The following is a 21,565-nucleotide window of genomic DNA, read 5'->3' as shown; positions in this document are numbered from 1 at the left end:
GGCCAGATTTAAATATCAGCTCATTTCCGTCTGTGGATCTTGGGCAGCTACGCACTAAATCTAAAAACACATCAAATACAAAAACATGAATTTACTATACAACCCCATCAAAGACTCTATCACACAAACAGTTATACAGACAAATCTACACGTGCACATCAACACACACCAGCACATCCAATCAATATATCGGGGGGAAAAAACTGCAATTCACCACAATTAAAGATCAGAATCAGCGTCAGATTAACGTTGAACCTCCACGTTTCCCTCATGTTTAACGTGTTGACTGTGGTGATGAACAAGAGGCAGCGTTGCTAAGCACCAACACACCTCCGAAAAAAAAGAAGAAGAAGAAGAGCAGGTAACCATGGTGACGCGCTGCTCGGACCAGGTGTCGAACACCGGCGTGCACCTACCGTCCGTGTCGCGCGGATAAGCTCACGCACTCGAACCGTGAGCGCGCCGCGGCGGTGACAGTCGCCATTTTATTTTGAAAATCAATCAGAAGTGGAGGCACAGCGACTCTACTGTTTCGACAAGTTTGTTGCGAGCACCGAGGCGGGATGAACATCTGATCCACTTTCTGGGAAGCACGGTGAGATTCACGACTCGTCCCGTAAACCTCCGGCAGCGGAGTTTCGCGTATCGCACAAGCGGCGATGCTAACACGGAGGATGGCCGCTAGCCACCAGCGCGGGGTCGGGGATATTTGCTGAAGAGCTGCTGTCATATTGGTCCCGTGGAGAAAGTAACAATCCTTGAATTTAGCCGCATTTCTCGTCGAGTGTTCGCAGTTTTCTTCCACCGGTGGCGTCGTGGCTCGGGTCGACACCGACGGACGCTCGGTGTAACGGCCGCGGCGTCGGTAAAAGGCAGAATTTGCTATTACCGTGTTAGCGAAGCCCAACGATTAGTCGGAGCCCGTTAGGAGGAAGCTAACGTTAACAAGGCTGGTGCTAATGTTAGCTGGCTAACCCCCATCCGCAATACTCGCGGCCTTCGCCTCCACGGCCGAGGCGTGTTTTAACGGACCCGGGGTTTCGTTATTTAGTTCGAGAATTCAAACGACCATTTTAAAAATTGGACACAAGACAATAGCGGTGAGCGTTTGCTTATTCACACACGCCAGCTGGCGCTGTTGCTAATGCTAACTTCGCGTATATTCTTGATTTGATAGCATTAGCTTGCAGGCTACGGGGAGTTGGTGAGATTTTGGGAGACAATGTAAGATATCGACCGCGGCCAAATTAGTCCCGGGACAAACCCACGGTCTTTACAATGAAATGTTTTGTGGATACATAATTATTTGTTAATGTTAACCGCTAGCTAACGTTTCTCGTGGACATGTTGGCTAACGTTAACTCAAACTTCTCTCGAAGCGAGTGTTTACCAGCGTCATGGTGATGTTAGCTTCGGTTGTTAGCTAGCTGGCCCCACTTGCCACAATAGACTGTCCCAAAATACGAATCGTTAGTTTTTTAATCTATAACCCGAACCACCTAAGAATTCTGGCAAAAATCACGGCCGCTAAACTCTTAATTCACGCGTAGGCAACTCGCGAGGTTTTTTTTTTCTCCCGTCAACAGTAGCTAACTGAAACTAGCTCGCTCTTTGTCCGAGTGGGGGGTATTCTGCCCTTTATTCGCCAGGAAACCCCGGTGCTAGCTGCTCCTCACGCTGCGTGCAGGCGAGCCGGTTAATGCACGCTTCGTACCGAACGTGCTATTAAAAGCAGAGAAGTTAGTTTGCCCGGTGAGCAACGTAACAAGCTTTGAATCGGTGTGCCAAGTATTGGAGGGGGTGGGTGGGGGGGGGAGTACGATCGAGGCCTAGCACAGGCTACTGGCACGTTAAAGGTTTTATGTAACTCTGCTCTGTCGTCGTGAAGATAGCACACTCGACTCAAACTCAAATGTGTGCGGACTGTATTTGCAGATACATTAAGGGCAGCAGAGGTAAAAAAACATGTTTGACTGCAGCTCCAGGTCTGCCACGCTCATAGGCCCCAAAGCCTGTCACAGTACTGGATGTTGTGAATGGATGGTAAATACTGCCCAGTCTGCCACTCAGACTACAGGATCAGGTTTTCGTGCTGTTTACAAAGGAATTTAAACAAATTGTGTCTCCGGTGTCTTTGTTTGTTCCTGTCGCAAAAGCTTTAATTTGTTAAAGATTGTTATTCTAATAAATCTCTCTTTCATTCCAGATGCTGAACTCGTTTTTAAACTGAAGGACTTTATCTACAAGCGGGAGACACTGATTGGAAAACCCATTTGGAAGTTGACTTTTTTTTCACAGTTTTTGGGGGGGGGGAGCAGAATTAACCTATCACTGAAGTGACAAAAGGGGAATAATGGTGATTTTGCGCCGTGCTCGGCCGCCTGCTTCCGCCCCAACCAGCAATGAATCTTGATTCGCTCTCGCTGGCTTTGTCTCAGATCAGCTATCTGGTGGACAATTTAATAAAGAAAAACTACCGAGCCAGCCAGCAAGAAATACAACATGTAAGTGCTATCGAGAACATGTTGTGTCAACAGAGATGTTATAGTTCATCGGCATGGGGTGCCGAGATATCTGGTTGTGTCCATGTATTGATGTGTTCCCTGTGCTCTCCCAGATTGTGAATCGTCACGGTCCCGAGGCAGACAGGCATCTACTACGCTGTCTCTTCTCTCATGTGGATTTCAGTGGCGATGGTAAAAGCAGTGGCAAGGACTTTCACCAGGTAATTTATGATCAGAAACATACTGCTAGTTTATATTTTTTCATTAATTAGTGGTAATAGTTGCTGTAAACAGTAATTGTTTTCATTTAGCAAGGAAAGGGGCGTTTCATGGGGCAGCATTTAATGTTTCTTAAAATTAGCTTTTAAATTCTGAACTTTGTTTGACTAAAGTTCACCTGCTCTGCTTGGAAGTTAAAAACTTTTTCACATGTTTCTTATTAAAATTAAGATTGTGCACACAGCCAGGGGACTGAAATCACAATAATAAATGAAAGCATTTAGATATAAGAACAGGTTAAACGTCTACTTTTTAGAATTAAATTTATAAGACGCCCATTCCAATATTCTTTCAAAGTGTTGATGGACATAAAATTCCAGCCATCATTAAACATCAGCTGCTTTCAGAAATGCACTGAAGTCAGAATATTCAGGTTTCTCCACAGCGAGAATGCAAACGTTTGAGCGAGAGCCTCTGGGGTTTCTGTGGACTTTCTCCGCCTGTCCCCTTAGTATAAAGTCAGCAGAAACTCTGCAGGAGCCATGTCTGAAAACAGCTTCATAATTCCAGGGAGAGATGTGAGCTTGTATCAGGGACCCAGGTTGCCCCATTAAATTAAGTCTTTTGAGTGAATTGCTGGCTAAATATGTTGGAAACTATGACTGTGGGTGACTCATTATCCCCATTTTAGATGGTCAGATAGCATCAGAAACCTTTTTTCTAATTGTCAAAAGCCAGTGATCCAACATTCACACCCACTTCATACCGTGATTGGTCCGCAGTACTGAGTGTGCACATCTTTAGGTCTTTTTTTTTTTTTCATGTTACACAACTAGTAGTGCAAAACACTGTTTTCCATGAGAGACTGCATCAGTATCCCAATTTTTCAATGGTATCACATTACCCTCCGATGTGACAGCTGGCTTTTCACTGTGCCCAGTGTGTCCAACAACTAGAAACGCCTTGGATTTCTGACATGGTTGGGGCGGCATGTCTAAAGAGCTTGTTCATAAACTGGCCCTCATCCTTCCAACTTGACAAAGTAGTGCTCAGTTATTAGTAGTCACCTTTTAAATTTGGCAGTTTTCTTCACAAACTCCTAATGTCCTCTCATTATTGCTCATTAGTGTGTTTTCTGTCTTAGTCAATGCATACATCTCCAAATATTGTCCATTGAGAACACGTATTTCATAATGGATTCCTCTTTATTTATATATATATATATATATATATATATATATATTGGCAGATTTTCTAAAGTACAGTTGTGGTAGTATTTACTTGATTATTATGCTCATGCAATAATTGCTTTGACTTGGCAGACATGTGATTTGATACTTGTTAGACTTATTTTGTTCTTCACCTGCCTCTGTTCTCTTTATTCTCTTCTCCTCGGTATGTTTTGCTTTTCAACTTGCCCAAGACACAGTTTCTGATCCAGGAGTGTGTGTCGCTGATATCGAAGCCAAACTTTATCTCCACTCTGTGTTACGCCATTGACAATCCCCTACACTACCAGAAGGTAAGGAGCAGATGATGAAATCTCACAATAATCAATATGGTTGTTTGGCTGTATGTCACTGACAAGAATTAATTTTAGCTTGGTGAAGACAAACTACCTAAAGGAATATATGCAGCTGTTTAAAGCACCATCATACGTTACTGTCTTTGTTCATTTTTAAATCTCTTAAATATAATTGCACTTGGTTTCAGTATCAGGCTGAAACTACCCAAGATGTCAACTCAGAATTGAAAATGAATGTTCAGAAAAATTACAGGAATTAAAGTCAACGTTTGTTTACTTTTCTTCCAGAGTTTGAAGCCATCGGCCCATTTATTCACTCAACTGAGTAAAGTTCTTAAGCTCAGCAAGGTCCAAGAGGTAAGAGATGACTCTGCAGTCCGCTCTATTAATCACTTAACTGAAAGGGACAATGGTCATACAGGGTTTTTCCTGGCTGAAAATTAAGCAATGGGAATGGACCCAGGGACCCCAGACAGCTCCACTGTCCAGAGTGTACACGGCCCCAGCCTCAGCACCACCAAGCTCAAGACATACACCCAGGCAGTCATGCACAGCTCCACTTAGTCTGCTTACAGTGATAATTTACATACACATTTGGTCTGTAAACAAGTTTTACAGTTTTTCCCGACTGTCAGTAATTTACTGCTCCTCTCTCTCTTTCATTCGTGCTGTGCACTGCCAACAGAATTAAGCCAAACTCAGCACACGCCATCTTCTCTGGCTTCCCATACATTGTCTAGGTTTACAAATTCTGTTGTTTTTACCCAGTCTGAGTTTACTTATGTGTCTGATGACAATGTTGGTCTGCGTGTCAGGGAGAGAAGTGAGCAGTGGAGTCAGTGCATGTGTGTGCACCGTTACCTTTCCTTCAAGTTCCAGCACTATCATACAGAAGCTACGCAATTTTTTTTATAGTAATCAACCACTTATCGTTAACAATTTGGCCTGGCACCGAAGTGATCACTATAGGTTGTTTCCATTGTACCAGAATTTTATTGAAATGTGGCTCCATATGCGTCTCATGATCGGATCTCCGATCAGATCTCACCTCCCTGCCCTACACAAACAACACTTACAGCATTTCTGTTCACAAAGACAAAGCTATGTTGTTTTTACCCAGTCTGAGTAAGCAAGTGTTATATATTTGTGTGTGTGTGTTGGCATGAGCAAGCAAAAGAGATGAGTCAGGAGAGTGAATGAATTTCATGCAGCTGCGCTGTGAAAAAAGAGGAAGAAGAGATTTGATTCATAGTGAAACTGCAGGATCACAAAAAACACATGTTAACACCAGGTGTGTCCGGGGCCTAAGAGACTATCTGAAATATTAACTGGATTTTTTTATCTTCCCAGGTTATATTTGGACTTGCTTTGCTCAATTCCAGCAACACAGACCTTCGCGGCTTTGGTAAGTAACTCTGGTAGAACCCAATACGTTTAAACCTGTAGCAAACATGATCTGAAGTCTCAATGTGGTCCATACATTCATAAGGCAAAACACTAAGTTGGCTCAAACTGGTAGGAAGCAGCGTTCTTAAATTGAACTTAATCGACCACAAATACAAGGCATCTTTTTATCAATCACCAGAAGCACCATGAACTAAAGAGAAACTGAATGAACAATGTTTCATTAAATCATGATTTTTAAAAAGCAAACATTTGGACATCAGGAAAGGAGTTTTATTTAAATATCTGAAGTTGTTTTATATTGACCACATCACTGTATCAACCACAGTGAAGGGAACAACACACTTGTGTTTTTGACAGAAGATCTTCAATACGAAAATTTTTAGTCATAACTAGTTGTTTTTCACTTTCTTAGCTGCACAGTTCGTCAAGCAGAAACTTCCAGATCTCCTGCGGTCATACGTTGACGCTGATCTCGGAGGAAACCAGGAAGGTGGCTTCCAAGACATTGCCATAGAGGTCTTGCACCTACTGCTCTCCCATCTTCTGTTTGGCCAGAAGGGAGCCAGTGGGGTAGGGCAAGAGCAGATTGACGCCTTCCTCAAGACACTTTGCCGAGGTATGGAAGAACAATGCACTCAACACTCAAATCCTGTTATTCAGTGTGCCAGTGCCACATTTGTTTATTTTACCGTGTTATTTCAGATTTCCCCCAGGAGCGCTGCCCTGTGGTGCTCGCACCACTGCTGTACCCTGAAAAACGGGACATTCTCATGGACAGGATCCTACCAGACTCGGGGGAGTTGGCTAAGACCATGATGGAGAGTTCTCTCTCAGAATTCATGCAAGAAGTTGGCTATGGCTTCTGTGCAAGGTGAATTCATTACAAACATCTTTTAAGCTGCACTCACAACCAACAGTCAAATTATATATTTAAAATAACCTGGGCTTTACACATCCTTCAGTGGTTTGAGTTATTTGAATTGATATGTAAATGCTGCAGTATATGGCTCATAATCAACATGCATGCATTTGTCTCTCCAGTGTGGATGAGTGCAGAAATATAATCCTCCAATATGGGGTGAGAGAGGTGACGGCCAGCCAGGTAGCCAGGGTCCTAGGCATGATGGCTCGCACCCACTCTGGCCTAACTGATGGCATCCCCCTACAGGTGAGATGTTTATTTGTTTGAAGGGCTTTGGGCTGTTAGAAGTCTTAGGTCACTCAGATTTTAGTTTTGTTTAGTTTGGGTTGCTTTATGTGGACAATCTGCTGGATGTTTTTTCTTTCTGTGACATGATTCGGTACAGGAGAGCTCTTTGCTGGAAAAAGCTTCAAATGAAAGTTGACAAGAGAAGCTCAGATTTGAAATGTTACTTGATTCAATACTTTTTAAATCTAAACAGATTCCTGCTGGTATGGGAGAAGTGGCTTATGGGATCTAAACATTTTACTATAACAAAGCTTAACTTTTCCTTTTGTGTTTTCTCTTACAGTCCATCTCTGCTCCAGGTAGTGGTATCTGGAGTGATGGTAAGGATAAGAACGACGGCTCGCAGGCCCACACGTGGAATGTCGAGGTTCTCATCGACGTTGTCAAAGAAGTTGTAAGTGAACTATCCATTATTTCCAAAGAGATTGGTATAACCTTTACCAAGTAATTGTTTATTTCCCATACACTGCCACAGACAACTCTGGCAATTTGTGCAAAGTTAAAACATACGATACTCTTTCATATACCTGCTCCTGAATGTTGTAGAAATCAGTTTTTGTACCAGATTATTTTTCAAGGGACTTACGATTTTCATCTTTCTCTTAGAATCCCAGCCTTAACTTCAAAGAGGTGACGTACGAACTGGACCACGCAGGGTTTTCAATCCGTGACAGTAAAGGCCTGCAAATTGTGGTGTACGGCATTCAGAGGGGATTGGGCATTGAGGTGTTCCCTGTCGATCTCATCTATCGGCCATGGAAACACGCAGAGGGACAGGTAACTGACCAATATCTAATCCAGCAGAATGATGTGAAGTGCTGAATGATAGTGGCAAATTTGAAAGGGACTATTTGCTGTCATTAATAACAGTAAAGATGAATTAATTCCAATGCTTATCATGGAATTGATTTGTGTGTAAACATGGTGCTGTTTCATTGTTTACAGTGGCGCTCTTCAAATGTCTAACTGCTTGTTTGTTTTTGTTCAGCTGTCGTTCATTCAACACTCCTTGATGAGTCCAGAAGTGTTTTGTTTTGCTGACTACCCCTGTCACAATGTGGCCACGGACATCCTTAAGGCACCACCAGAGGATGACAACCGGGAGATTGCCACATGGTGCGTTGCTTTTAGCTTGACCGCTGTGCAGAAGGGTGCAGCACACATCTGTTTCTCAGTTTCAGTGGCTCTGTATTGTGTTTGACCGAGTGTCACAAACTGTTCACAGGAAAAGTCTGGACCTGGTTGAGAGCCTGCTCAGGCTGTCCGAGGTGGGCCAGTACGAGCAGGTGAAGCAGTTGTTCAGCTTCCCAATCAAACTCTGCCCCGACATGTTGGTGTTGGCATTACTGCAGATCTCCACCTCCTGGCACACACTGCGCCATGAGCTCATCTCGACCCTAATGCCCATCTTTCTGGGCAACCACCCCAACTCTGCCATTATCCTGCACTACGCCTGGCATGGACAGGTTGGTGTTGAAATCCATCTTTCTGTTGATACGAGTTGATTTCAACTCAAGAGGTCATGTTCTACTTTTTCCTTTGGTACTTAGGTTATTTGCTGATTTTAAGTTTGCTGTTTTCCTTTTGCTTGTATGCTTATGAAAACCTGATGGTTCTTTTTCTAGGGACAGTCTCCATCCATCCGTCAGTTAATAATGCATTCGATGGCTGAGTGGTACATGAGAGGGGAGCAGTATGACCAAGCCAAGCTGTCTCGCATCCTGGACGTGGCCCAGGACTTGAAGGTTTGTTTGAATAGACAAAATAACCATTGATATGGAGATAATAAAACAAAGTAGACATAGTAGACAAACTATGTTTAAGGAGCCTTCCACATGCTGTATATCCTCTCTAGACAGAAGTAATAAAATGACAAATGTGAGATTTGGAGACGATTAGATTAAGTACTAAAGTTTGTATTTTGATCTTTACATGCGTTTATATGTCAAAGATGCTGATTGTGTTTTCTTTTCTCCAGTCTCTATCGATGCTGCTGAATGGTACTCCATTTGCCTTTGTTATTGACCTCGCTGCACTTGCCTCGCGCCGTGAATACCTCAAACTTGATAAATGGCTGACTGACAAAATCAGAGAGCATGGGGTATGTCTTTTTAATTGATTTAAGTGCAGTTATTCTCAAACGTCAATGCAGATTTTTTATTTTTATCATATTCCCCCGAGAACTTTGTTTTTTACTATAATTTTGTGTTGTCTGTGTCTCAGGAACCGTTTATCCAGGCGTGTGTGACATTCCTAAAGAGGCGCTGCCCATCCATTATGGGGGGTCTGGCCCCTGATAAGGACCAGCCCAAAAGTGCCCAGCTTCCGCCTGAGACCTTAGCCACAATGCTGGCCTGCCTGCAGTCCTGTGCTGGGTGAGTGGCGATTATACTTATTTAACATTTTTATACTATGTTTGTCTGATTCGTTTAAATGACCAACAATGCCAGCCCTGATCAATTCAGCATTGGTTGTAATGACCACAAGATGAGATAATATTGAGACTGAGGAGACCTAAATATGTTTTCATTTCTTCCTCAGGAGTGTGTCCCAGGAGTTGTCGGAGACTATCCTCACGATGGTCGCCAACTGCAGCAATGTGATGAATAAAGCTCGGCAGCCACCACCAGGGGTGATGCCCAAGGGACGTGCCCCCAGCACCAGCAGCCTGGATGCCATCTCACCTGTACAGGTATCTTTAAGTGTAAGCCATATCATGCCTTTACATGTAAACTCTGAATTTTTTTAATTGATGTCAACAAAACTGATCTGTATTACTCACTTAATTAAGAAACCTAAAATATAACTAGGTTATTGTCACAGTTCTGCCACATATATATTTGTTTACTTTTTGATATTGAATAAACATCATAAATATGTTCCTGAAACATCGTCAGGTTTGTACCAGTGAATAATCCTAATTCTTTTTTTGCTCTTCTCTAGATGGACCCTCTATCTGGCATGGGTTCCTTGAACTTAGGGGGCACAGCCACCTCACACACTCAGAGCATGCAAGGTTTCCCCACCTCACTGAGTTCAGCTTTTAGTAATCCCCAGTCCCCAGCTAAGGCCTTCCCCCCACTGTCCAACCCCAACCCCAGCACACCATTTGGGGGAATTGGCAGTCTGTCCTCACAGCTCCCTGGTATGGACTCTGGTACTATGCTTTTTTTATTACCTTCTTTCCACACAAACATATTTAGTAGTTGTAAAAAACTATCGCACAGCTCGGGCTAGATCTGTAATTTTGTCTCGTTTGTTCCAGGTCCCTTGAGCACAGGCATCAGCTCTAGCATTGGCGCTAGCCTGGGGATGCCAACTGTAAGCACTGACCCGTTTGGCACCAGGAAGATGAGCACACCAGGCTTGAATCCACCTACCTTTCAGCAGAGTAAGATGAAGGCCTGTCAGTGGTGGTAGTGGTGTGACTGAGAGCCCCGCCCTGCGCTGCTCAGCACTGTATTTCCTCTGCAGTTATTATTATGATCATTGTCTTGGATTTCCAAATTTAGTTTTGATGCAAATTTGTGTCATGAAATGTTTTAAAAGACACAATTTTCCACAATTAGGTGACTTAAATTTCTTTCTCAATTAATGTCATACAGCTTTAAAAAAAAAAAAGTTACTTGTGGAGGAAATACAGATCAGTCTTCCATTCGTTGTCTGCTTAATCTGTCTTTTGGGTGTCTGATGTATAACTTGATTGTGCAATGAATTTCACCAATGACTTTGCTCATGCTGCCCCAGTGTTGGATTGCAACATTCAACAAAATGGATGATTAAATGTCGTTTGTCTTCTTCCAGCTGACCTTTCTCAGGTGTGGCCCGAGGCAAACCAGCACTTTAGCAAAGAGATAGACGATGAGGCAAACAGTTACTTCCAGCGCATCTACAACCACCCACCTCACCCGACCATGTCCGTGGATGAAGTATGTACAAAAATGTGTTCATGAAAAGTTGGCCACTGTTTACTAGTTCTACTCATCAATATTCTAAATGTTCCTGTGTTTCAAATTCACTCATCTCCCACTGCGTTATTGTGCAGGTACTCGAGATGCTGCAGAGGTTCAAGGATTCAACCATCAAGCGGGAGCGAGAGGTCTTCAACTGCATGCTTCGGAACTTGTTTGAGGAATACCGGTTCTTCCCCCAGTACCCAGACAAGGAGCTGCACATCACTGCCTGCCTTTTTGGTGGAATTATCGAGAAGGGTCTCGTCACCTACATGGCCCTTGGCTTAGCCCTCCGATATGTCCTTGAAGCCTTAAGAAAACCCTATGGATCCAAAATGTATTACTTTGGAATAGCTGCCCTAGATAGGTTCAAAAACAGGTATTAATTTGCTTTAAAAGAAAAGGTTTAACATAGCACCTGTCGTTTTATGTCATGCTAATGTATCTTATATTTTTAGACTAAAGGACTATCCTCAGTATTGTCAACACTTGGCTTCAATTGCCCACTTCTTGCAGTTTCCCCACCATTTACAAGAGGTAATCAGGTTTCCTTAATTTATGTTGTAACCATTTTAAAGCTTTAGTTTCTCCTCTCTGATGACAGAAAGGGTATTCCACATACTGATAGATTAAATCTCCCGCTCTGTATCTTTCAATATCCTGTGTGTGCAGTATATCGAGTATGGCCAACAGTCACGGGACCCTCCGGTGAAGATGCAAGGCTCCATCACCACACCTGGTAGTCTGGCACTGGCACAAGTTCAAGCCCAGTCCCAATCGCAGCCACCTGGTGGCCCTAAAGCCCCACAACCAGGTCCGCCCAGCACCCTCGTCACCCCCTCCACGACTACAACCACAGCAGCAAAGACCACCACAATTACAAGACCAACGCCCAGCACCTTCAAGAAGGATGTGCCGGTGAGTTGATTGGCCACTCTTAGCAATTGGTTTACGTTTTTACGCATGAAACTCATACACGTATAAAGTCCTTACTACTGTTTCAAAAGCTAAACTGTCCTTGTTCCACTTTGCAGCCCTCCATAAACACTACCAACATTGACACACTGCTGGTGGCGACTGACCAAAACGAAAGAATTGTAGAGCCTCCAGAGAATGTCCAGGAGAAGATCGCTTTTATCTTCAACAACCTGTCCCAGTCCAACATGACACAGAAGGTAAAGGGGACACTCACAAAACATTCACTGTAGTCCGAAGAAAACATGAATGTTTAATAACCTTTTTTTAATATTAACCATATGTTCTTTTTCTCAGGTGGAGGAGTTGAAAGAGACTGTGAAGGATGAGTTTATGCCCTGGGTGTCTCAGTACCTCGTGATGAAGCGTGTCAGCATTGAGCCCAACTTCCACAGTCTGTACTCCAACTTTCTGGACACTCTCAAGAACCCAGAGTTTGTCAAGATGGTCCTCAATGAGACTTACAGGAACATCAAGGTAAAAGAGTGGAAGAGGGCGGCTTTAAATGCGCATTTTCCTGCCTATTTTCTTAGTGTAAAACATTTTTTAACCCATTAAGGGTCATCATTTCTGAAATACTCACATTTCCCTATTATCTGTTTTTCAGGTGCTCTTGACCTCGGACAAGGCAGCTGCCAATTTCTCTGATCGCTCCCTGCTGAAGAATCTGGGCCACTGGTTGGGGATGATAACACTGGCTAAGAACAAGCCCATCCTCTATACAGTAAGAATTTGTAACACGTTCACTGGCTCTGTTGTATCATTATGGGATGGGTCTCCTGTCAGATTTTTAAATATGTTTTTCCTTTTCCCAGGATCTGGAAGTCAAGTCTCTGCTACTAGAAGCCTACGTGAAAGGCCAGCAGGAATTACTCTATGTGGTTCCCTTTGTGGCGAAGGTTTTGGAATCTAGTCTGCGGAGCATGGTGAGCAACACAGAAGGCAGCTGAAAGACCTTATCAAACTACTGTAATTTACTTAATTCCCCCTCAATGAATTAACAAATGTGTTTTTTTTTATGCTGTAGGTTTTCAGGCCCCAGAATCCCTGGACTATGGCCATCATGAATGTCCTTGCTGAGCTTCATCAGGAACATGACCTCAAGGTAAAACAAATACTCCTCCCCTTAACCCTAGTAGCCATAGAAACCCAAGCCCTGATCTCATTGAAATCATAGTGAGAAGGACACTGCTTGTCCTTTTTATTAACATTTTTGATTTGGTGATGTATATGCACTAATCTTACCACATAAGTCATATCCAATCATATCTGTATTTTAACTAATACAGCCAAAATAGGCCTAAACCCTCATGTTGTCAAGTGGCTATTCTGCATTTACCAATAACTCCAATATGTTCCAGTTGAACTTAATTACAACTTTTCATTCAATGGTACCTTTGTACAATTATGACATGTATCAGTAGACAAGTGTAATTGTATTGCTCACATTGATCTCTTGTTTTTTTTTTTTTGCAGCTTAACTTAAAGTTTGAAATTGAAGTTCTGTGTAAGAACTTGTCTCTGGACATAAATGACCTGAAGCCTGGAACCCTCCTGAAGGACAAGGACAAGCTGAAGTGTCTAGAGGAGCAACTTTCTGCACCAAAGAAGGAGGCAAAACCCCCAGAGGAGTTGCTACCAGTCTCTACCACAGGTGGATACTAAATACTTTTTGGTTCTCAACCTGCTCCTACATCTGGATTATGTTGTCAGCCAGAGATGATCAGTTAAATGCAACAACCAACATCTAAAATTATAGTCTAACTTGTCTGTGTTAGGATTCACCTGTCTTATTATTGTTTAAATGTTTTGGTCCTCGGGTCTACATATCCTGCTTAAATGCATTTTAATTATTGTTGTTATTTATTTTCTTGCTTTCTATTAATGTTTGTGGACAGTGATATTAATCCCATTATAGTCTTTTGTCCAACAGGGGACTTTGTCCCATTCGCAGCTCCTCCCTCAACCCCAGCTGCCACCACCACCGCCTGCACAACCACTGGGCCCCCGACCCCACAGTTCAGTTACCATGACATCAATGTGTACGCCTTGGCTGGCCTGGCTCCACACATCAATATAAATGTCAATGTAAGTGTTAAAACCCCTGAAGACAAATGCACCTCGTCTCGCGTCTTTTCTTTCTCCTGTTGAAAAATATTTTCTTCTCCTTTCTTGACTTTTCTCTCACATCTTCCCTCTTCAGATCCCTCTGCTACAGGCCCATCCTCAGTTGAAGCAGTGTGTACGGCAATCAGTAGAGCGAGCCGTCCAGGAGCTAGTGCATCCTGTGGTTGATCGCTCTATTAAAATTGCTATGACAACCTGTGAGCAGATCATCAGGAAGGACTTTGCCCTGGATTCAGAGGAGTCCCGCATGCGGGTCGCTGCCCATCATATGATGAGAAACCTGACCGCTGGCATGGCCATGATCACCTGCCGCGAGCCGCTGCTCATGAGCATCGCCACCAACCTGAAGAACAGTTTTGCTGCTGCTCTCAGGGTAAGATGAAGAACATGAAGGCAAACATCAACAATTAGTGAACCATAAGAAATGGAGAAAGCTTAATTTTCCCAAACACCCACCTTTCCTTTCTTTTTTGTCTAATAACCTGCAACATTCCCACTTCTTTACCTTAAACTGTTTATTCTCTCAGGCACCAACCCCACAACAAAGGGAAATGATGGAAGAGGCTGCTGCTCGGATCGCTCAAGACAACTGTGAATTAGCTTGTTGTTTCATTCAGAAAACGGCTGTGGAGAAGGCTGGTCCTGAAATGGACAAGAGACTGGCCACGGTGAGACCTGCAGAAGAAAAACCGAAAATATGAATGCATTTCTTATCCATCAACTGTGGACAATGTCACATCAGCATTAAGTTATTAAGCCATTAATTAGCATTGTAGATAATAATAATACTGGAAACTGAACAGTCCAAGTCTAATAACAGGTTTTCTGTTGTATTCTGGAAATGTGCATGTTTTACTGCCACCACGTCTAAAGACAATATTGGCAAACTTCAACAACAAGCCTCAATAAGTGGAAAGTGTGTAATTTCCATTCTCGTCTTTTGTGTTATTCAGTTTACATAAATATATTAAACTAAAGTAAACTTTAATAAAAATTGTATGATTTCTTAATCTGGTATTTCTTATTCTAGGAGTTTGAGCTGAGGAAGCACGCACGCCAGGAGGGACGGCGTTATTGTGATCCGGTTGTCCTGACTTACCAAGCTGAACGTATGCCCGAGCAGATAAGACTCAAGGTAAGATCCCTGGAACATCCAGTCTCCTGAATATCATTTAAAATAAGAGACCATCTGTTGTGATTGTGAACACCAGCTTTGAACAAGTCTTATTTTCTTGGTAGCTCACTTACAGGAACCTTCCAGTATGTCCAGTAGGATTATGATGATTCAGCAATTTTTTTCACGCTGCCGTCAGTCCCTGGACACATTTTAACAAACTTCATGTCCATCTTTCAGGTGGGAGGAGTGGACCCGAAGCAACTGGCTGTGTATGAGGAGTTTGCCAGAAATGTTCCCGGTTTCCTCCCCAGTAATGATCTCTCACAACCCACTGGCTTCCTGGCTCAGCCCATGAAGGTGAGGCCCTGGTGACGATTAACACAATTCTTCAGTGCTCATTAAAATGATTGTGAATCTGATTTATGCCAATTGTATTCCTTAAAAAATACAATACAGTTTATAAGAAAATGAAATCGCTAACACCTGACTAAGTGCTCCGTGTGTCATGTCAGGTAAAGTAGCATCACAGGTGAATATTGCCATTTTAAGCCCTCAGAACTAAATCCCATGTCCCTCTGTTTGTTTACAGCAACAGGCATGGGCCACAGACGATGTGGCTCAGATCTACGATAAGTGCATGGCAGACTTAGAGCAACATCTTCATGCTATCCCCCCCGCCCTCGCCATGAACCCCTTGACCCAGTCCCTGCGCAGCCTGCTGGAGGCAGTGGCTTTGGCACGGAACTCCAGGGACGGCATCGCCGCACTTGGCCTCCTGCAGAAGGTAGAGTGGTTACTTCTGTAGCTCCAGTTAAGTCTGAAGTCCTAGTATCCATTTGTATTGGCGTGCTTTACTAAGTTGGTTTCTCCATTTCTTCCAGGCTGTTGAAGGTCTTCTAGATGCCACTAGTGGGGCTGATGCCGACCTGCTGCTCCGCTACAGAGAGTGCCACCTGCTGGTGCTCAAAGCCCTGCAGGACGGACGTGCCTATGGACCACAGTGGTGCAATAAGCAGATCACCAGGTGAATTATCATATTCCCTGTGGCGCACGACACAAGGTGACTCCTTACACAGGATGTTTTGTAAAGATTAATGTCTGATTTACCTGGTGTTTGTGGTTACAGGTGTCTGATAGAATGCCGTGATGAGTACAAATACAACGTAGAAGCTGTTGAGCTTCTGATCAGGAACCATCTTGTGAATATGCAGCAGTATGACTTACACCTGGCACAGGTACAAAATACACACTTAAACAGTCTGTAGTTAACATTGATATTTTATTTTCTATCTCTACAGCTTATTTTGGGGCTTGGTGTAGTAATATGAACATGATGATGGTACATTGGCACTTGATTTATTCCTGTAATTTAATTTTTGTCATTTTCTTTTTTCTTCCAGTCTATGGAAAATGGATTGCACTACATGGCAGTTGCGTTCGCCATGCAGTTAGTGAAGCTGCTGCTCGTAGATGAACGCAGTGTCAGCCATGTCACAGAGGCTGACCTCTTCCACACCATTGAGACTTTGATGAGGACTTGTGCACACTCCAGAGCCAACGCACCTGAGGGGTAAAGAACTGCTGCAGTGCTAAAACTGTTTATCATTTGCTGTTGTACATTATCTGTAGGTTTCAAGTTTCCATTTGAGAATATGGCTACACTGATGGCAGGAGTAGTCTGGGCCCCAGTGTAAAGTACTAAGTCCCTGTTGTGATTATCTGAAACACTGAATTTGACTGATTACCAAGTCCACATAGTAAACAAAGAATGTAATACTTGTTGGCCCAGTTGCAGTACTTTGACAACCCACTACACTTTGTATCAGGGTCACACTGGATCTAATCCATATAGTATTTACCAGGTTATTTTAGATTTTCTGCCATTTGAAGCTAATTTATTAAATGCACATGGAGTGGCTGTATTCACTAAAGCTTTAACACTGACTGCTCGTTTTGTCCTCGTCCTCAGTCTTCCCCAGCTCATGGATGTTGTCCGCTCCAATTACGAAGCCATGATTGACCGGGCCCACGGTGGACCCAACTTTATGATGCACTCTGGGATTTCACAGGCTTCAGAATACGACGATCCCCCAGGCCTGAGGGAGAAGGCGGAGTACCTCTTGAGGGAATGGGTGAACCTGTATCACTCAGCTGCTGCTGGCAGGGACAGTACCAAAGCATTCTCTGCCTTTGTTGGCCAGGTAAACACTTATTTATCAATTCTGTAAAAATGCCCTGAAATCCATTGCTCCTCGTGTTAACCTCACGTCTCCCGCTTTTGTCTCCAGATGCACGGACAGGGAATCTTAAAGACTGATGACCTGATCACAAGGTTCTTTCGGCTGTGCACAGAAATGTGTGTGGAGATCAGCTATCGGGCACAAGCTGAGCAGCAGCACAACCCAGCAGCCAGCGCAGCCATCATCAGAGCCAAGTGTTACCACAACCTGGATGCCTTTGTGAGGCTGATAGCCCTGCTGGTCAAACACTCTGGAGAGGCCACCAACACAGTGACAAAGATCAACCTCCTCAACAAGGTACAGAAGGTTATAATATATATAATTACTAAATATATCTAAGTAGAGGGATATTCTTCTCAAACTGTTACATGAATATGGGCATGTGTGATGTAGATTCAAACAGGCAGCTGATAAAAACCTCACTTGATTCTTTCCCATGTAAACCCTGATTTCTTGATTCTGATCACGTTCTCCTTTCTTGCCTTTAGGTGCTGGGTATCGTTGTTGGGGTGTTGATCCAGGACCATGATGTCCGTCAGACAGAATTCCAACAGCTGCCATACCACCGCATTTTCATCATGCTGCTGTTGGAGCTCAATGCTCCTGAACACGTCCTTGAGACCATCAACTTCCAGACACTCACTGCCTTCTGGTAAGACCTTCATGATGAGCATCAACCGTGACTGAGTTACTATATTCAGTTTGTAGTTTAAATGCATGGTTAGTGGTTAAAGATGTTTTCTTTGGATTAACTTTTTCCCTCCATCTGCAGCAATACCTTCCACATCCTGAGACCCACCAAGGCCCCTGGCTTTGTGTACGCCTGGCTGGAACTCATCTCCCATCGCATCTTCATTGCCAGAATGCTCGCGCACACACCACAGCAGAAGGTAATCAACAACAATGCTAAACAAACTTAAAAAAAAAAGCTTACATTTGATATTCTTTATAGACTTATCTCCCTGTTTTCCCTAAATTTGCAGTTTTTGAATCTTGGTCTAATTGCCTGTTGTCTTCCAGGGTTGGCCCATGTACGCACAGCTGCTGATTGATCTCTTCAAGTACCTGGCACCTTTCCTGAGGAATGTAGAACTCAACAAACCTATGCAAATCCTCTACAAGGTGCTCTCTCCTGTTTCCTTAGCAACAGCTGCCTGTATCAGACAAGTTCAGCAAAAGCGTTTCTGTCCCCTTGGTTGCATGAAGATGTTCTAATCTTTTTTAAATGTGCTGTTTCAGGGTACACTGCGAGTGCTCCTGGTCCTGCTGCACGACTTCCCAGAGTTCCTGTGTGACTATCACTACGGCTTCTGTGACGTTATTCCACCCAACTGCATCCAGCTCCGCAACCTCATCCTCAGTGCCTTCCCACGCAACATGAGGCTCCCGGACCCGTTCACACCCAATCTCAAGGTACAGTCTCCCTTTCTCTTAAAGCAGCAGTTTGAGTTTGTAATAATGATATCGGTCACCACAAATTGGTCAGGCTTTAGTTTGGATTATTTATTAGGAGACTTAACACATGATGTAATAAATTAATGATTCTATCTACACCCCCTGCAGGTGGACATGCTGAGTGAGATCAACATCGCTCCCCGTATCCTCACCAACTTCACGGGCGTCATGCCTTCCCAGTTCAAGAAGGACCTGGACTCGTATCTGAAGACCCGATCACCAGTCACTTTCCTCTCAGAGCTGCGCAGCAACCTGCAGGTAAGACCAGTGTCGATCTGTTCAACCTTATTATTGTTACTCGGAGGATTAATATGCTCTAATTAATATTAATGCTTTAATGATTCTTTCTGTCTGCAGGTGTCCAATGAGCCAGGAAATCGCTACAACATCCAGCTGATCAATGCTCTCGTGCTGTACGTAGGCACACAGGCCATCGCTCACATCCACAACAAGGGCAGCACGCCCTCCATGAGCACCATCACTCACTCTGCACACATGGACATCTTCCAGAACCTGGCCGTGGACCTGGACACTGAGGGTAAGGAAGCATATCTTTGTTTTCTATCCAATGGTAGATGAGTCCTGGGAGGTTTACAACTTTTCAGGCCATTGTCATTAACCATCTTCTAAGATGGTTTGATATTACATGGAATTTTTCTGGCTTCTGTGTGGTTTTGAGGTGTATTAACATTTGGTGATACCATAAGTTTTACCAGTGTTGCTTAGTAGTGCATTTTGTATTTGGTGTAACTCTTGATATGTTCTGCATTTAAAAACCAGAATCACTGATCATATTTCTGCTGTCATGTCTCCTCAGGGCGTTACCTGTTCTTGAACGCGATCGCAAATCAGCTGCGTTACCCCAACAGTCACACCCACTACTTCAGCTGCACCATGCTCTACCTGTTTGCTGAAGCCAACACAGAGGCCATCCAAGAGCAGATCACCAGGTGAGTCTGAGTGACAAAGGAAAAGTTATCCATCACTAAGTTAGGTATTTTCTCTGTATTAAAGCTTTGTGTCCCCCTCAGGGTTCTGCTGGAGAGGCTGATCGTGAACAGGCCTCACCCCTGGGGTCTCCTCATCACCTTCATCGAGCTGATCAAGAATCCTGCCTTCAAGTTCTGGAGCCACGACTTTGTGCACTGTGCCCCTGAGATTGAAAAGTAGGTTCCCTGTTGGACTCATTGATTTAAGAACTGTGTTGATGATTTATAATAAAGAAACTAGAATGACAGTCAGTGGATCCAACAGTCCACTTAACAAACTGCATTTAAATTCACTAGATCAGGACTTTTATTTGGATCCTCTCTGCACATGTTCGTAGATATCAGTCCTCTTAATATTCAGATTTATGAATGATTCCCTGGGAAGTTGGTGAAATTTTCAATCAACGGCCTATCATCTTATCTAATGTTAAAGAAAAGAATCCCTGGATCAGCCCCTTTTTTAAATTCTTTCTCGGCCGATGTCCCGTCCTTCCATGAAGTTTTCGTTCATGTCCGTTCAGTAGTTTCTCTCTAATCCACGAGGGTGAAAACAACCTCCTCAGTGGAGGTGATGAACTTTTCTGCTGCTTCCTAACGGTCGTCTCTAATGTCTCCTCTGGTCCTCAGGCTGTTCCAGTCCGTAGCCCAGTGCTGCATGGGACAGAAGCAGGCCCAGCAGGTGATGGAAGGCACCAGTGCCAGCTAGCATGTGAACCAGCCAGCTCATCGCCCTCGGGAGAGATGCCGTGGCCTTGACCCACTCCCCCACCACACGCACACACCTCCCTCTTTACTGTTGGCACTGGATAAACTGGCAACCACAGTCACTTGAGATGTGGACGAAAAGGACTACTGCTCATGGATCTGGAGATATAGATTTTTGTTGATCCCTTTGGGGCTGAATTGCGACGGAGAGAATGGGTTGGGACATGCTGTTTAATATACTTTTTTGATGCTTTGATGTAAATATTGAAAAAAGGAAAATGGGAGAGTAAATAAGTGGAGAACAATTCACATGTCAAATAAAATGTATCCTGACATGTTACGACATGTAAACATATTTTCACTCACTACCAAAGTTCTTGGTTTGCTTTCCTCCCACACAAATCCTTTTTTTCTGACGTTTTTTTTGTTGCTTTCAGAGGCTGAAAGGTAGATGATTGAAGAGAAAAAAGCTGCCTGCTACTTTGATTTGGTTCATTTTTATCCCCGAGCGGGACAGGAAGCTGTAGTTTAGTCTGCCAGGTGCGGTGGGGGTCTACTCCTGGTGTGTCGGTGTGTTGGTGGAGACGGTTTGCTGATGGTTTGTCCATTTGAAGCTGGCTCCGGAAGTCTCTCCCTGGCACTTGTAAAATTGTGCAAAGTGACGGTGACATCGTATCTTGACAATTTGTACAAAGTTCCAAATTGAAGAACAACAATAGAAGGACCAATACAGCCCATTTTGTAACATTTTGAATGTTTTGTAAATGTATTGGTCCGTGTGTTGTATTTTGTAGTCCTTTCTAGTTTGCCTTTAGTTCTTGCTACTTAACTGCAGTATGCATACATACAGGAAATAAAGCATTCAAACTGCAAAGCATCTGTGTTCTTTGAGGACAAGACGACGCTGTTAGTGTACCAGCTGTTTCCATAGTAACACGCCGTCGCTTTCATCTTGTTCTGCATTATGATTTAAAAAGTGTAATTTGTTTTTATTACAAAATGTGAAATGGTCTGATGTCATTGAGTAAAGTGAATAACGTGATCGAGCCCCAGCAGTTCAAATACTAGAAAATGTTTCAAACATAGACTGTGTAAAGATGGATAACGTGATTGACAGCTCACCAAAAAGTGAAGCCTAA

At 43.5% G+C, this 21,565-nt stretch overlaps 1 protein-coding gene across 3 annotated transcripts; it reads left to right on the top strand.

Annotated features, from left to right (window-relative positions):
• Positions 1–424: 424 nt before the first annotated feature.
• On the top strand, positions 425–21,300 carry cnot1 (CCR4-NOT transcription complex, subunit 1). 3 transcript variants are annotated; one of them, XM_035156077.2, is made up of 49 exons: positions 425–595; positions 2,207–2,504; positions 2,618–2,725; positions 4,153–4,245; positions 4,537–4,605; positions 5,599–5,653; positions 6,068–6,271; positions 6,358–6,526; positions 6,697–6,823; positions 7,149–7,259; positions 7,472–7,642; positions 7,854–7,981; positions 8,091–8,331; positions 8,491–8,610; positions 8,844–8,966; positions 9,089–9,240; positions 9,407–9,557; positions 9,809–10,022; positions 10,131–10,256; positions 10,670–10,794; positions 10,911–11,197; positions 11,277–11,355; positions 11,491–11,736; positions 11,853–11,993; positions 12,091–12,270; positions 12,401–12,517; positions 12,609–12,719; positions 12,821–12,898; positions 13,270–13,447; positions 13,712–13,881; positions 13,997–14,293; positions 14,448–14,588; positions 14,951–15,055; positions 15,275–15,394; positions 15,627–15,821; positions 15,919–16,061; positions 16,164–16,272; positions 16,438–16,607; positions 17,007–17,238; positions 17,326–17,574; positions 17,766–17,929; positions 18,050–18,167; positions 18,298–18,399; positions 18,517–18,690; positions 18,841–18,990; positions 19,090–19,270; positions 19,550–19,682; positions 19,764–19,898; positions 20,349–21,300. In XM_035156077.2, exons 2-49 carry the CDS (start codon positions 2,403–2,405, stop codon positions 20,425–20,427), a joined length of 7,173 nt encoding a protein of 2,390 aa, XP_035011968.1. In that variant the 5' UTR covers positions 425–595; positions 2,207–2,402; the 3' UTR covers positions 20,428–21,300. The 3 variants fall into 3 exon arrangements, with proteins under 3 accessions (XP_035011968.1, XP_035011967.1, XP_035011961.1); XM_035156076.2 differs by having other exon boundaries at positions 4,147–4,245; XM_035156070.2 differs by having other exon boundaries at positions 4,147–4,245; positions 9,407–9,569; positions 11,482–11,736.
• The last annotated feature ends 265 nt before the right edge of the window (positions 21,301–21,565 follow it).

The sequence above is a fragment of the Hippoglossus stenolepis genome, chromosome 5 (genome assembly GCF_022539355.2).
Source record: "Hippoglossus stenolepis isolate QCI-W04-F060 chromosome 5, HSTE1.2, whole genome shotgun sequence".
In the NCBI taxonomy this organism is placed as follows: domain Eukaryota; kingdom Metazoa; phylum Chordata; class Actinopteri; order Pleuronectiformes; family Pleuronectidae; genus Hippoglossus; species Hippoglossus stenolepis.
Note: the sequence above shows the minus strand (reverse complement) of the source record. Positions and strands in the feature narration are given on the sequence as shown.

What these genes read in the sequence shown, in the direction of transcription:
- cnot1 (XM_035156070.2), top strand. Translation starts at nt 2,403, where the DNA reads ATGAATCTTGATTCGCTCTCGCTGGCTTTGTCTCAGATCAGCTATCTG. An exon ending in ACAAAATCAGAGAGCATGGG is followed by an intron (nt 8,967 to 9,088) that starts GTATGTCTTTTT and finishes TCTGTGTCTCAG; the next exon opens with GAACCGTTTATCCAGGCGTG. An exon ending in CTATGCAAATCCTCTACAAG is followed by an intron (nt 18,400 to 18,516) that starts GTGCTCTCTCCT and finishes GTGCTGTTTCAG; the next exon opens with GGTACACTGCGAGTGCTCCT.